This window comes from Drosophila sechellia, chromosome 3R (genome assembly GCF_004382195.2).
Source record: "Drosophila sechellia strain sech25 chromosome 3R, ASM438219v1, whole genome shotgun sequence".
Classification (NCBI taxonomy): Eukaryota; Metazoa; Arthropoda; class Insecta; order Diptera; family Drosophilidae; genus Drosophila; species Drosophila sechellia.
The window spans coordinates 29457077-29471843 of record NC_045952.1 but is presented as its reverse complement, the minus strand read 5'-3'; the positions used below and the strand labels follow the sequence as shown (position 1 = coordinate 29471843).

Sequence of the window (14767 nt, the reverse complement as noted above, 5' to 3'; positions counted from 1 at the left end):
AACCAAATGGCGCTTTTTTAACTGCTGCGTTAGAAGCAGAAGCCCAGGGGCGTCGCGGATAAGGGGCGGGGCAGTGGGAGCCGCGAGGAGCTGGAAGCGCCCAGATATGCGACATGTGTTGCGGAAATATTTTGCGAGCAAGAAGAGCAGCAAGGCGCAGTCAGGAAATATGCAAAAATACAAAAGGGCACTGAGAAAAATGAGTGATTACCGTTTTTTCAAATATCATTCAAAATCAGTACCAAAGCAGCTAAGTCTGCGGTCAGATTCGTATTTTTGCTTAAAATATGAATTGAAAAATAGGTTTATATTGCATAATTAATAAAATAAATTGTCTCGGTATCCCTATGAATATGTCATACTTTTTTACAGTGTTCTTTGATGTATCATTTACATACACGCGTCTCACTCGGTTTTTATTGCTTCGCACCTACATATTTGGTTTACGTTTTTCGTTATTTATTTGTTGGAGGTTGACCATCGGTCGAAATAACGACGGTTTTCATTCGTCGGCGATCGCACGTCTATGCGTGTGTGAGTGGGAAAGATATGGTTTGAACAAGTGTGTGTGTGAGAGCGGTTAAACGAGTTGTTTTCTCGCTTTACTTGTTTTATCTTCAATTGCCTCGTTGGATTGCTTTGTTTTCTCTTTTTCCCAGCCAATGGGAGACAAAGGCGTGTTTTTATGAAGATCTTGAACGATCCACCACTAAATAGAAAATGGAGATTTCTATAGTTGCATACAAAAATGCAATTAAGCTAATGCATCTAAATAGCAGCAGTGGAAAACAAAAATCGTAGGTAATTGCAGTTAAGGTGATTTATTTTGTCTATATTTCATTTTAAATTGCCGGCTCCGATACCGAATCGTTACACTCTTTTCTCCCTTTTTTGTTATCAATTTCGAGTGATTGCTTATCTACCCTACCCCCACTTGAAATGAAACACACCTTGGCACATACTCCCAAAAAAACCATACATTTTCTCATATATGCATACATAACTGGCTCTGCTTCCTTTTTTATGTCACCGTTTCTTGGGTTACACAGCCGGAAAATGCACGATGTGAGGGGAAATGGGGAAAGCGGGTGGGCGGGCTAATGGAATTCACACGTGTTTTGCTTTATTCGTATTGCTGCAATAAAAGTATTCGTTTCAGGTATTTCGATACCTCGGCGTAACATCAAAATTGGCATGCTACCTATAACTGCAAAACATGCCAATAAAATACATTTTCAATTTCTATTTACACGTGAATGTGGAACAGAATCCTGAAAAAGGGTTAACAACTTTTTTAAAAGCATTGCATATTAAGACAACTTATATTAACATATTGTTGATTCATCAAATTTGTATATTAGTATTAATATCCTTACGCAAAGTCCAATTTATGTATTGGTATTTGTATTCTCCTTAAAATATAAAATTAAGGTGATGGTTTTCTTTGAATGTAAGATTCAAAAACATTAAATATATTCAATTGAATTTCAGAAATACAGAAATATTAGGCGCCATCTGGGTACCACTTTTCGCGTACTCATCCGCTAGGTGGCGCAGCTCACAAGTAGTTTGCCTCCATCTGGCAGCACTGGGTGTATCATAATAAGTACAGTGCTGCCTGATTTCACAGTGTAAGGATTAGTGTGCCCATATTATAAAAACAACGTTGACAACTTAGCAATTTCTCGCTATTTCTACTTTCTTTAAATTTGAATTTCTGGCTAGCTGTTGCAAAGAAATAATTTTGTTCTTTCTCTGGTTTTACCAATACTCTAGCTTCATTTTCTTAATGTGGTACTTCGAAACTATATTTGGACCATCACAACTAAGTATATGAATCAATGTTTTTCACAATTACATGTCTTTCTGGGCACTCGCGAGGGAGTAAATACCAGATGGTAATTTTCTTCGTTATCGGCGCGGTCACACTGCGAATATCAAGATGGCGTAAATTTGTAAAAAATCGTCGAAATCTATGTGAAATAGCCAGGAAAATTGAAACGAAAGCGCAGCGTTGATGCAAAACGTAAGTGGTCAGTAGCGTTTCAGATCGACAGACCCGTTTGCGAACGGAAAAGCGGCGGTTACCACGCGCAGGAAAACTCGAATTTCCCAGCAGCATTTCAGTGTCTCATTGAGAGTGAGTGTTTTCTTTGTGTTGGTGTGAAAATGCTGAAGCAGGAGGGATAGCAACGTGCTCGCGGTAGAAACAGTGTGAGTGCGGGCGGGACGACTAGTGTGCACGAATCTATTGCCAGGGCAAACGAGTCGCATAAGTTTGGTTTTTTTAATAAGATTCCGAGTTCCGTTTGGTTTCGTTTAATTTTCTCGAGTTGATTTGCAACCCGATGGTAATCGATGCGCCCATAAAATCCGAGATGAACAGCATAACCGACTTGAAAATAAACGATAAAAATAACTGAAATATGGCAGCAATGCATTATTATTAAAAGTATTGCATAAAATGCGCTTGCGTGTGGCCTCAAAAAGTGCGACTGTGTGCGTGTGTTTGTGTGCGACTGTGGCAACTACAACAAAAACAACGTCTGGGCTCTAAAACAAAGAAAATGAAAATTATTGTGGCAGAATCAATCCAATTAAAAAATTCGATTTCGATTTCAGTCGAATTAGAAGAAGGAAAAGCAGCGTCGCCAGCAGAGGAAGTGGGCAAAGCGGAATAGGAAACAAGTAAAATAAGAAAACAAGCCACGGTAAGTGCGGAATTTGTTCCACTGTGCGTTCAAGTTACCCTTCTCCACCCGCTATCGGCTGTTTCTTATCAGCCCCGTTATTCGCAGTGCATTCGTGGAGTGCCGTTAGTTTTCGGAGGCCAATAGCGTTTGACAATTAATTGCAAGTTTCCTTCCCCTTCTGAGGTTTCCCCGTTGAATTTGCTCTGGTTTTCCATTCCATTTGCTCTTCCCTGTTTACTTAAGCTTTTTATTTTTGTGGCGCCTGCTGGAACAACTGTTTTTTGTATCTTCTTTGTTCTCTTGTGCGTTTTTTTTTTGCGGAAGATTTTCGGCAGCCGCCAACGCAACGTGCAGCTGTTTTGCAATTGTAATCAATTCGTGTTTACCCGCTTGGCCGAAAACAACAGCTGGATACCCTGAAAAATATTCAGTTACCAATAGGAAAAACCGCGATTTTCCTGCTCGCCTTACAGTACACAAATTAAAGCTCTTTAAATTAATACTACATTCAACATGACTACAGTGATTTTTCTCAGTGTAGAACATGGAAGATACCAATAAAAAACGGTACATTTCGGTTAAATAAATCAAAGCCAAAGCAAAAACAACAACAAACACAGGCAGGTTTTGAGGTTAGAACCGCAGAGTGGGTGATAAAGAGTCGGGAAAAGGAGGGGAGAGAGAGAGAGCGATCAAAATGCGTGAGCGGTAAAAGCGCACAGAATGTCGGAAAGAGGAGAGGGAAGGGGTTAATGAGTGAGAGCCGCCGAAAACAACAATTAAACTAAGTTTTTTTTTATTTTCGGCCGCCAAGTGAAAACTTTCGGCTTGTTGCTTCTTTTTCTCACTTCCATGCGCTTTATCTTCGGTATTTGTTTGTGCTTTCTACCACTGAAAGTGTCATTTAAGTGGCATTTTCACAGTCGCTGCGTTTTATTTTACTTCTCTCCCTTTTGTCGTCGATTGTTTACTCCACGCATACACAAACACACGTCTCTTTTATCTATTTGTTGTTAATCTCTTCGTTGTCTTTTCCTGATTGCTGATTCACCTCTCCATGTTGCTGATGTTGTCACGTAAAAAATACACTTGAAAAAAAGAATTATATCTATTCAAACATGTATAAGCGTTGTGGCACATTTGCTTTATTTTTAATAGTACAGTATAATATTAAATTGACTAAAACAACAACTGTGACGAATGTCAAAAAGTAGTGCTTTTTTGCTTTGTGCTTATAAATTATCGTTACTCATCACTTATTAAATCTGTTGTTTTTCCCATTCGTAATCAATAAACGCTGCCGAATGCAGGGACGCGCTCACTCTTAAATATAAATATACGAGATAAACTTTTACTTTGTGCGAGGTTCGGGTTCTTATCATATTTACCCACTGTGCATTTGGATTTCGAATTGCTTTTGGTACGCTTTTCTCTGCTATTTTTGTGTTGTCAACGTAAGCCAGGCTTACTTCTCTCTCCCTCTCTCTCTCTCTCTCTCTCTCTTTTGTTTTATTCTTAGCTAACTGTTTTCTATTTTCGATATCGATTGTTGCCGTGTGTTGTTTTCATGTCTGTGTCCCACAATCCTTATCACCACAAACAAAAGCGAATTATGCACGGTAAAAAAAGAGGATTACTCAACAGCTGTGTGGAATTTCGATTAACCATGTTGAAGATCTAAAAAACTAACTTAGTACCTCCTATTTCAGAACCCTTCGAAAACAAAGCCATAAGCGACTGCCTTGAACAAATCGGAAGAAGAAGAAGAGAGGAGCTCAGACGAAAGGACAGCGCCAGGTGAGAAAAGTGGAGAAGTGTTGGGAAAGACTGTTAGCTGTCAAAAGTAGACTTTTAGCAAACTGTACAGAACAGCAGGGTTGTCAGACATCACGTGTCAGAAGAATCAAAAGTATTTTTACTAAAAGAAGAAGATGTAGTAGCTAACAAAATCCGACGAATATTTACTCCTATCGCTAACAAGGCGATCGATTAATATCTTCTATTAATATCACACATTGTTGCTAGTGGTCAATAGCCGAATTTTCGAAGTCACTTGATTCATATTTACTCGTAAAAACCTGTGACGCCGATGATATTTCTATAATTAGTCAAAGCAATCGTGACTAAGCACATTTACATCGAATTCAACCATTTGACTGCATCGTAGCAACCTTTCCATATCCTATCGGGATTACAAAGTAAAAGTTGTAGTCTTTGGCGTAGACATTTTAAACTGTATATTATTTTAAGCACAGCTAATCTGAACTGGGATCGACCAACTCGTGTAGTATTATGAGTAAGAAAAGCGTACAGCCTTATTTTCGAGTAAATGTGTTGTGCAATTAAAACTAAAATTGAATTCTCCGCTCCCGCAGAAAGGCAACGCAACTCCGGACTCTACCACACAGAAACCCACAGAAACAGTCGTCAAAAAATGGAGCTGCGCGTGGGTAATAAATATCGCCTGGGCCGCAAGATAGGATCGGGATCGTTCGGCGACATCTATCTGGGCACCACGATCAACACTGGCGAGGAGGTGGCCATCAAGCTGGAGTGCATCCGCACCAAGCACCCCCAGCTGCACATCGAGTCGAAGTTCTACAAGACGATGCAGGGCGGCATAGGCATACCCCGCATAATCTGGTGCGGCAGCGAGGGCGACTACAATGTGATGGTGATGGAGCTACTCGGACCCTCGCTGGAGGACCTCTTCAACTTTTGTTCGCGCCGCTTTTCGTTGAAGACGGTTCTGCTGCTGGCAGACCAGATGATCTCCCGCATCGATTACATACACTCGCGGGACTTCATCCATCGCGACATCAAGCCGGACAACTTCCTCATGGGTCTTGGCAAGAAGGGCAACCTGGTGTACATCATTGACTTTGGCCTGGCCAAGAAGTTCCGCGATGCCCGGTCGCTGAAGCACATTCCCTATCGGGAAAACAAGAACCTCACGGGCACTGCCCGCTATGCCTCCATCAACACACATTTGGGCATTGAGCAATCGCGTCGCGACGACCTGGAATCCCTGGGCTACGTCCTCATGTACTTCAATCTGGGCGCCTTGCCTTGGCAGGGCTTAAAGGCAGCCAACAAGAGGCAAAAGTACGAAAGGATCTCGGAGAAGAAGCTGTCCACCTCGATTGTGGTGCTGTGCAAGGGCTTCCCCAGCGAGTTCGTCAACTATCTGAACTTCTGTCGCCAGATGCATTTCGACCAGCGTCCCGATTACTGCCACCTGCGCAAGCTCTTCCGCAACTTGTTCCACCGTTTGGGCTTCACTTACGACTATGTGTTTGACTGGAACCTGCTTAAGTTTGGCGGACCTCGCAATCCCCAGGCCATTCAGCAGGCACAGGACGGAGCGGACGGCCAGGCGGGTCATGATGCGGTGGCCGCAGCAGCGGCCGTGGCAGCAGCGGCAGCCGCCTCCTCGCATCAACAGCAGCAACACAAGGTCAATGCGGCGCTCGGCGGCGGAGGAGGCAGTGCAGCGCAACAGCAACTCCAGGGCGGCCAAACGCTGGCGATGCTGGGCGGCAACGGGGGCGGCAACGGCAGCCAACTGATCGGCGGCAACGGACTCAACATGGACGACTCGATGGCGGCCACCAACTCGTCGAGACCGCCGTACGACACGCCGGAGCGCCGGCCCTCGATACGGATGCGCCAGGGAGGCGGAGGAGGCGGCGGCGGAGTGGGTGTGGGCGGTATGCAGAGCGGCGGAGGGGGCGGTGGCGTGGGGAACGCCAAATAATATTTTATCGTTTAGGTTGCGACGCTGGACACGACACAGTAGACAAACAACAACAGAACTCAACAAACTATACATGTAGGATATATAGTTATATATACCTAAAATATATAATACTTGCTTTATATATGCGGTAAAACACGTTGAATGTATCCAAGCGGCAGGATGACCAGGTCCCTGCCAGAAACGGAGGACTAGAGCAGTGAGAAGAAGAGCAGAGCATAGCAAAGCGCGGCGCTTTTCTTTTTTTGTGTACATTTTCGTTTGTTTTCTGACATTTTGGTTTCTGCTCCCAGATGTTAGAACGTTGAGCGCGCTTATTATTAATTAACTAGCCTAGGATTAATTTAATTTATACTATTAGAACATAAACGATTGCAACCTGGCTGCAAGAAACTGCAACAAACACCGCACTGTTCAATTGATTTGAGATCCCTGCCTGAAGATCGGCCAATAGATCGGTGGTTAATTAGGGGTCCGCGGCGGGGTTTGGGAGGGGGGTCAGCAGGACACGCAGGCATTTAATTCTGTTTTGCATTTGACTATTGCTCTTGGCCGGCTCAACTTTTTCTTTGTTAACTTGAAGTCCCAGACCAAATCAGGCAGAACATGCAGAACCGATCATGAACACATAATAACTCGATTGTAAGTGTAATATTTGTGTAAAAGAAACAAAGGACACCGCGTTCAGCGAGTGTCCCTAACCCTAGACTATAGGCTCTAGCTCTAGCGAATCCAATCCAATCCAATCCATACAAAAGCATATGCCACACAGCAAGGCACCCACATTGTAGTCTAAGTTGATGGCAAAATGATTGCGATTATCACGTGCAGTTCTCTAGCTTTAAGCAACGCTCTGACTTATAAGGCCCTCCTATGTTATCTTATGTATCCTTCTGTACCGTCTACTCTCCCCTTTATATATACATATATATACTTTCGTGGTCTGCACTTCGCTGCCTGTGTTCATATATATCTTTCCGAAATTTAAACACTTAAGCGCGCATTTCCCGAGCGGTGGGCAAATGGGATGCGAGATGTGGGAGCTGGGAGTTGGGGCAGCCCTTTGTTTACGCAACAAGATCATGAAACTAAGATAGAGAGCATATAAATTGCGTTAGACATACACAACAAAACAATTGCATTAACGTTTCGATTTAACAATGTAAGTAATGGCCCTGCGGAGGAAAGCTACACAACGCTAGCTAATAAACTATAGCTATAATATGAAATTTGTTTATAAGTAATACCAAACCGTAAAATAAAAGGAAAATGCAAAAAAAAAACAAATTCTAAATGCGCCAAGAGATAATGAATGGGCAAAAATATGAATATACATTAATATAAACTATATCTTATGAGAACGAACACGTAAACATGTAAACCCCACAGCGATTGGCTGGCTAAGAACTAACAAATCAAAGAAATGCAAACACAAATCGGATCACTGAACGCAGAAGCCACTAAAACTTAAATAAAAGTACATTACGTGATATTTCTTACAAATTGTTTTATGTTTCATCGACCTTGTTTCTGATCGGTTTGTTTCAGTCATTTCACTTTTATTTTTTACATTGGAACACAACTCGATTCGAAGCGCACGCCTTGCAAACGCAAACGACCAACCTTGTAAACACGACCATATAGCGCATTCAGATTAGGGGATCCGCGACCGCGGAGATGCCCCAAGCCCCCTCCCCAAACCGAATTGACAACCTAGTGAGTGTACATATGAATAATACCCGAACCCTAAAAAAGTATATAATTAAAATATATGTGTGATTTTCCTCCTAGCATACAGAGTACTAAACCTAAACCATTAGCATTTTATTGATAGAAGAAGAAACGAAATCGAAGCCCGACAAACTGATTCATAGCGATTATGAGCCACTAGAACTGGGGAACTAAATGATCTTGTGTGAGCAGTCCATTCAGCATAAGCGAAATAGAGAAACTAACAAATTGAGAACATAGTAATTTCGAAGTTTTGTATAATTAACTGTATATGTATATTGAGAATAGAATTTTGAACTAATAACTAATTATACTTGCATCGAGTTCGACTGTATCGTGGGCGATACGAGAGAAAATCATTAAAAATAAACCACCAGTGATATGGAATACAAAATAACCACAAACGAAATCGAAATCGAAGCGGTTCATGAAACATTTCAAAAGTACGTTGGATCGGAATTCGACGGATGTATCGATAAGTGCACGATAAGGCCACATTTATGTAATTAGCAAGTATTTCGAATTAAACCGAACATGGAATATGTATGTGTGAACAGAATAAAAGCAGCTACTAATAAGCCACACCATTCACAATAACAATTTCGAACGAGGCATTAAAAAGCTTAAACAATAATAACACGACTCATCGGATTTGCTTATTGTCTTGTCAACCAGGTGTTGGGGTAAATTGTCGTACTAAATTCAACTTTTTTTAAAGGTTTCTTAAGTGCAGGATTTGAATATTCGATAATCTGGCAACGCCACCAAGTAAAAACAACCTGTCCTGGTCGAACAGTCTGGCTACTCTAGCGGTCAGCTGTTTTGCGCATTTTCGTGCTTGCGCTTTAAGGTCACTCTGAGCACGTCTTATTTTTGTTGGGTTGGCCCTGTAGTTTTTCACCGAAAAGGGTAATAAAAGCGCCGAAATAAACAGATCGGAGTGTTGCCTGAGCTTGCGAAGACTTGGAACCCATTAACCAATCGCCGATATTCCAGGTTTTGCGCCACGATCAGCAGCTAGAGGAACTTCAAAGATGGGAGCCCGACAGTCTCAATCCCGCGAGCCCCGCTCCGTTTCGATGGAAAACCCAACTCCTGCCGGCGTTATTGATATATCCGACGATGTGGTCAAGCGACTGAAGGCGGGAATATCCCAGCAGGGTAAGGAATCCAACGGCATTGTGGAGTAGTATCCGGAAATGCCCATTTCACTCTGCCCGGTGTTATGCAACAATTGTCAAAACGGGCAAATGTTTACGCCAAACACAGTGGAAACTCGTTAACAAGCACAGCTGCAAATTGTGGATAGAGTTTCCTATATCTTGTTCACAAAAAACCGCACTTCAGAGGGTGTAGCTTTGGCTCTATTAGCTAATTTCCATTCCTATTTGTATGTGTTTTTCATTAAACTATTGATTTATATCTGTCCACTTCAGCTCGTGAGCACGCAGCCGCTGCGAAGGAATCGAAACCAGTGCCCAAGCCAACGTCGAAGTCTGCCGCCAAGCCAGCCGCATCCTCGCCAGCTGCTCCTCCTGCTCCGAAAGTATCCTCCTATCCCGCTGCAGTACCCATTTACGTCCAGGGAGGAGGACACACCATCAGCGCGGCCGATGTGCAGCGCCAGATGAACCAGGAGCTGATCAAGAACGACGAGTTGTGGAAGGAGCGCATGGCGAAGCTGGAGGAGAACCTCAAGAAGACCAACACCATCCTGGAGAAGGAGTACGCCAATGCTGTAGACAATGTGCACAAGCGATTCGTCAGCACCGCGTCGTCGCACAAAGTGCCTCCCTGCCAGGACCTGAAATCCCAGCTGCTTGCCTGCTACCGCGCGCATCCCGGGGAGACCTTGAAGTGCATGGAGGAGGTGGCCCAATTCCGACAGTGCATCGATCTACATCGCGTCCAGAAGCTGGATGCGGAACCAGAGTCGCCGAAAGCGACCTCAAAGGCCACCGTTCCTGCCAAGGCGGCCTAGGATCCTGGCAGATCCTTTTGTCCTGATTTGTTGACTTTTCTTTGAGGCCCCTTATGGGTTTTGTATAAACGATTGAGCGATCGATGGGGATGCACTCAAAACTTAAGCAAAAGTGTCATTGCTAGCGATAGTAAACTAACTTAAATGAATCAATCCATGGAAGTTTTTATGGCCGGGATTTTCTATTCAAGTTTACCATGACGAAAATAAAAAACATTGCATATTTTTTAGTGTATCTATTTGTTCAGTTGCAACGATCACTCCTCCATCTCGCTCACTCTCATTCAACGAAGCCATCCGTACGTCTATAATCTTTAATAACAATTAATATAATTAAACAACATTAATTACAGCCCGTGACCGCGCAAAATAGCCGCAGTGGCAGCAGTCAAAATGGGGATCAAGGAGGCTCCCACAACAGAGGCGCCACTTCTCTTTGGATTGGGCTTGTCCAGCGGCCTCTCCTTTTGGCCATCCTTGTGATCCTCGCAAGAGTCATCGAAGTCCTTGGCGGGACCCAGACAGCCCGCGTAGCTCATCACATAGGCCAAGTAGTTCTGCTCGAAGACTCCACGAATCAAACTGGAACCAGGTCCATATGCAAAGACAGCCACGTCCTCGCCGCCGTGGGTTTCGTCCTTTCTGGGAACCGTCGCCAAGTGGCGATAAGTGGGAGCAGCCCGCTCCTCAGCGGTAAAATGCTTCAGGGGCATCCACATGTTGGAGCTGTTCTGAGGTCTGGAGTCATTAGCCAAGTGGTCCCAATAGCCAGGACCTGAAAACATTCAAAGATCGTTTTACCAGATAAGTATGATAATGCAAAGGTCTAGCTTACCATTAGCATACGAGATGGTCTCATAGAACATGGGATCGTTTTTCTCGTGCGAATTGGCTGTCCCCAGGATATCAGCTCCACGGAGCGCGTAACCATTAAAGGTGACCGCGTGGGAATGGTCTGCCGTTACCAGGATCAACGTTTCGTCGGGATCCGTGTTGTTCACGGCCGCTTGGATTGCCAAATCGAATTCGTAGAGCTCGTGCAGAGCAGCGCGGGCGTAGTTCATGTGGTGACCCTGGTCAATGCGACCTCCTTCCACCAGGAGCACATAGCCGTTGGACTCATCGCCCCTTTCCAAGATTCCCAACGCCGTCTCCGTCATCTCCTGCAGGGAAGGTTCTCCTGCCTCCCTGGCTATGGAGTAGGTAATGTGATTGTTTCGGAACAGGCCCATCAAGTGGTCCACCTTCTTGACATTCACATTGAGCAGATCCCTACGGTTGTGTACCAATGCTGGAGGAACTGTGTCGTTGGCGTGATGAGCCAACCACTCGGCAGGAAGGTTTCTGTTATCACCTCGGCTGCAAATTGTTTCCGTGGGTCCTTCGAAAATAGTAGTCTTCACCTCGGAGGCATTCAGGATGCCCATGGGCGACATTCCTCCGCCCAGGATCACATTGAACCGATTTCCCGGAGCATTCTCCACCAACTGACGGGCAATATCGACATGATAGCCCACCGATTCCGCGGGCACTTCCGTGTCGCACTCCCAGTCGCGGTCGTAGATGTGGGCGTAGGTGGCGGCGGGCGTGGCGTGTGTGATCCTGGTTGTGGTGACCACGCCGGTGCGCTTGCCCTCCTTCTGGGCCCACTCCATGACGCTCTGGACCCTGCCTTGCTGGCCGTTCTTCTTGGAGCGGGTAGCGTCCATTCCAATGGCTCCATAATGGGTTTTCGAACCCGAGAAGATCGCAGTGGCAGTGCCCGCCGAGTCCGGAACCTGTTTGTCCACGTTGTAGGTCTGTAAAGGATTGTATCAACATTAATTTGATGTTCCTATTTAAACTAGCTCCCCGATATCAACTTACTTTGGCCATTCCAGTGTTTGGGAAATCGTCGAAGATGAGGGTTTCCTCCTCGCCGTAACCGTGCTTCAGGTACTGCCCCTTGTAGATGCGCCCAGCACTGATCGTGGATATTCCCATGCCGTCTCCAATGAAGATGATGATGTTCCGGGCCTTTTTCTGGTAGGAGTCCTCCTTCAGCCGCTGCGCGTGTTTAATGGTCTTCTCCAGCTGCCTGAGGCCCACTTTGTGCCAGAATTCCGCATCTGAAATCGGATTCACAGATCGAAAACATATTGAAACTAAATCGGATCGGAAATCGCTGGGTAAGTCAAGTGCCATGTCACGTATTAATTGCCCATCTCCAGTGAGATCCAGTTGGCACTTGAACATGTTCCGGATCGTATTTTAAGTACTCGACTAGTTAATGGGATTTATTTTCGCGACGTACGTCGCAGAAAATGCCTAGGCTTTCCACAATTCGGTGGCAGGTGGATCCCCTTCGAGTGGAAAACGACTTTTCTTGATTTATGCGCTTTAAGCCCTGCTCGATATATATTATTTTGCATTGTTTAATGTAAGCCAGAATTTCTGAACTCGATTTTCTCGGCTGATTTATATGCGCTTATCATTATTTACGTTGAAATTACTCGAATTTACATTTTCCCTGTTCTAATCTTTATTTTATTAGCCCGTCTAAATTTATATGACACGATCATTTAATTGTTTTAGTAGCAGCGACAGTATTCCTCAGACTTTCGGTAGTAAAATAGTTATAAAGTCTAGGTGGCAATCTTTATAAGACTTTTTAATAGTGATGGAATATTGAAATGGTCTTCTATTAGATACAAAATTACTACTCGAGTAGCGGGTATATCTATATCTCAGCTTAAAATGGATTTTCAGAGATTAAAAATTACTTTTTGGCTTTATAACATTTGTATTTCGCGATTTGGGGCGACGTCCATTTACTGCTTTACTTGCGGTGATGATAATCGTAATTAATATTCAGTTGAGGTAGCTTGTGGAAGGGGCGGGGTATTCCACCCACCACCCACCGCCTACGACCTCGGCACTGAGACAGGTTACAGTTAGGCTTTATTCGCCGACTGTTAATTTGGGCTTGTCAATGAAATCAAAAGTATATGTTTAATCAGTTTTGGTCAGCTGCTTAGCTGATTTACTCGTGTGGTTTTTCGAAAGCCAAAAAAGATTTTTAACTGCACTCATAGCGAAACTAAGCAATTAGGTGACTACAAAATTTTAAACTCTACTTTGTTGGCAATTCGAACTGTTACAGTTAAGCGCCTATTTTGTAATAGGTCACCACCATTCGTAATGCCTTTCTGTTTCACTGGATTACGTAGAACACTCTGCTTTGTGGCTGATTTCCCAGCAATGAGCTCTCAGTTTGGAAAGTAAACGCAAGTGACTATTTAGTGCCTAAGATTTGCAACCTTGATAGACCCAAGTTAAGCACTCGTTGCATAATTGAACTGGACAACCATTCAAGTTCAAGTAATTTAAATTATTTCACGTTCTGAGCGCAGTAGTGCTCCAGCTCACATTTCGCACGTTTGCAACTGCGCTGCAGTGGGGATCGGGATGTGGGTCTCACCTTCGGGTTCCTTGGGCTTCCCCACGTCGAACTGCGGTCCTATGTCTCCTCCGGCACTCAGGGTGCGAATCTGCTGCGGTGGCTGGGTGGTGACTCCTGCCCAGCTGATGGCCACCAGGTCACCCAGCAGAAGTCCGAGTATCACCAGGGAATGCATTTCTCTAATGTGCACAACACGCGAGCAATTGGGGGCGACTACTATTGCGACTTCTCTTCAAATGCGGATTCGTATCACAGCTTAGCTTGAGGCGCAGATTCTTCAGCGGGCCATCGAAATTGATTCGAAGTGCGGAGTGGAACGGATCGCAACGATTCTTCTCGGCTCTGCCTGGAATTCTAATTCTGCGCCGAGTGGTTCTCAACTTGCGACTAACACCGAAGTCGGCAAGCAAGCGCCGTTATATGCGAACTAACTGTCCACCCAGACGATCGACTCGACCCGAAGTCCGCGCACTCACACATGTGTGCGTGTGGATCGCTTCGTGTGGCGCTTCGGGAATTATACCAGGTACTCGTGGGCCATATCCAGCTTACAACATTTTTCGGCTTTTAGACACGTTCTATACGTAAAAAAAAACTGAAACACGTGTATTCGTAGTTAACCAGCAATAATATATATGTTTCCTACCGTGCATCCATAAAATAGTTACCTATGTGTAATAGTGTCATACCCATTACTATGGGTATTAAGTATCTACTAATGGCAATGATATCCAACTACAGGATATCCCGCAGTCCGTAGCCCAAAACGAAGCTATTAAGCTGCATGCAATTGCAAAACGTTTGTCTCAATTAAAATTACGGCTCCGCCGAGATTAATCCATAAAAACGTGCAAAGCTTTTACGAACTAAGGGCCCGCGCACCATAAGCACATTCCGCGCGATCATTTGTTTGCCCGGGATTCTGGCGCGGAATTCTCCGCCGGATCCCGTGTCGATGGGCTGATTTACGGCGGATCTTGCACGTGAAGCGGCTGCTGGTCGGCATTATCTTTATCTATATCTTTATCTTCATCTCGGCCGATGTCTGCAGAGGCCGCTGTTTGTCTTCGGAACAGATAAGGACTATCAAGGGGTACCCTCAGCGGCACACATTGCGTATGCGCGATATTTGCTATTTGCACTTGTCTGACTTTTGGCTGCCA

At 44.5% G+C, this 14767-nt stretch overlaps 3 protein-coding genes across 7 annotated transcripts; 2 read left to right on the top strand and 1 right to left on the bottom strand.

Annotated features, from left to right (window-relative positions):
- Positions 1-1900: 1900 nt before the first annotated feature.
- Positions 1901-8485, top strand: LOC6612941 (discs overgrown protein kinase). Of its 5 annotated transcripts, none has more exons than XM_032723300.1 (4): positions 1901-2026; positions 2623-2711; positions 4403-4490; positions 5069-8485. In XM_032723300.1, exon 4 carries the CDS (start codon positions 5128-5130, stop codon positions 6448-6450), a length of 1323 nt encoding a protein of 440 aa, XP_032579191.1. In that variant the 5' UTR covers positions 1901-2026; positions 2623-2711; positions 4403-4490; positions 5069-5127; the 3' UTR covers positions 6451-8485. The 5 variants fall into 5 exon arrangements, with proteins under 5 accessions (XP_032579191.1, XP_032579192.1, XP_032579194.1 ...); XM_032723301.1 differs by having other exon boundaries at positions 1901-2033; XM_032723302.1 differs by lacking the exon at positions 1901-2026 and adding an exon at positions 2067-2140.
- A 496-nt stretch (positions 8486-8981) lies between these two features.
- On the top strand, positions 8982-10315 carry LOC6612940. The gene is made up of 3 exons (XM_002037396.2): positions 8982-9090; positions 9178-9342; positions 9618-10315. The coding sequence occupies exons 2-3, from the start codon at positions 9216-9218 to the stop codon at positions 10160-10162; spliced, it is 672 nt and encodes a 223-aa protein (XP_002037432.1). The 5' UTR covers positions 8982-9090; positions 9178-9215; the 3' UTR covers positions 10163-10315.
- A 68-nt stretch (positions 10316-10383) lies between these two features.
- On the bottom strand, positions 10384-14001 carry LOC6612939 (alkaline phosphatase 4). Its single transcript, XM_002037395.2, has 4 exons — positions 13623-14001; positions 12029-12270; positions 10998-11961; positions 10384-10937 (listed from the first exon to the last, which is right to left on the bottom strand). Exons 1-4 carry the CDS (start codon positions 13777-13779, stop codon positions 10510-10512), a joined length of 1791 nt encoding a protein of 596 aa, XP_002037431.1. The 5' UTR covers positions 13780-14001; the 3' UTR covers positions 10384-10509.
- Between the last annotated feature and the right edge of the window lie 766 nt (positions 14002-14767).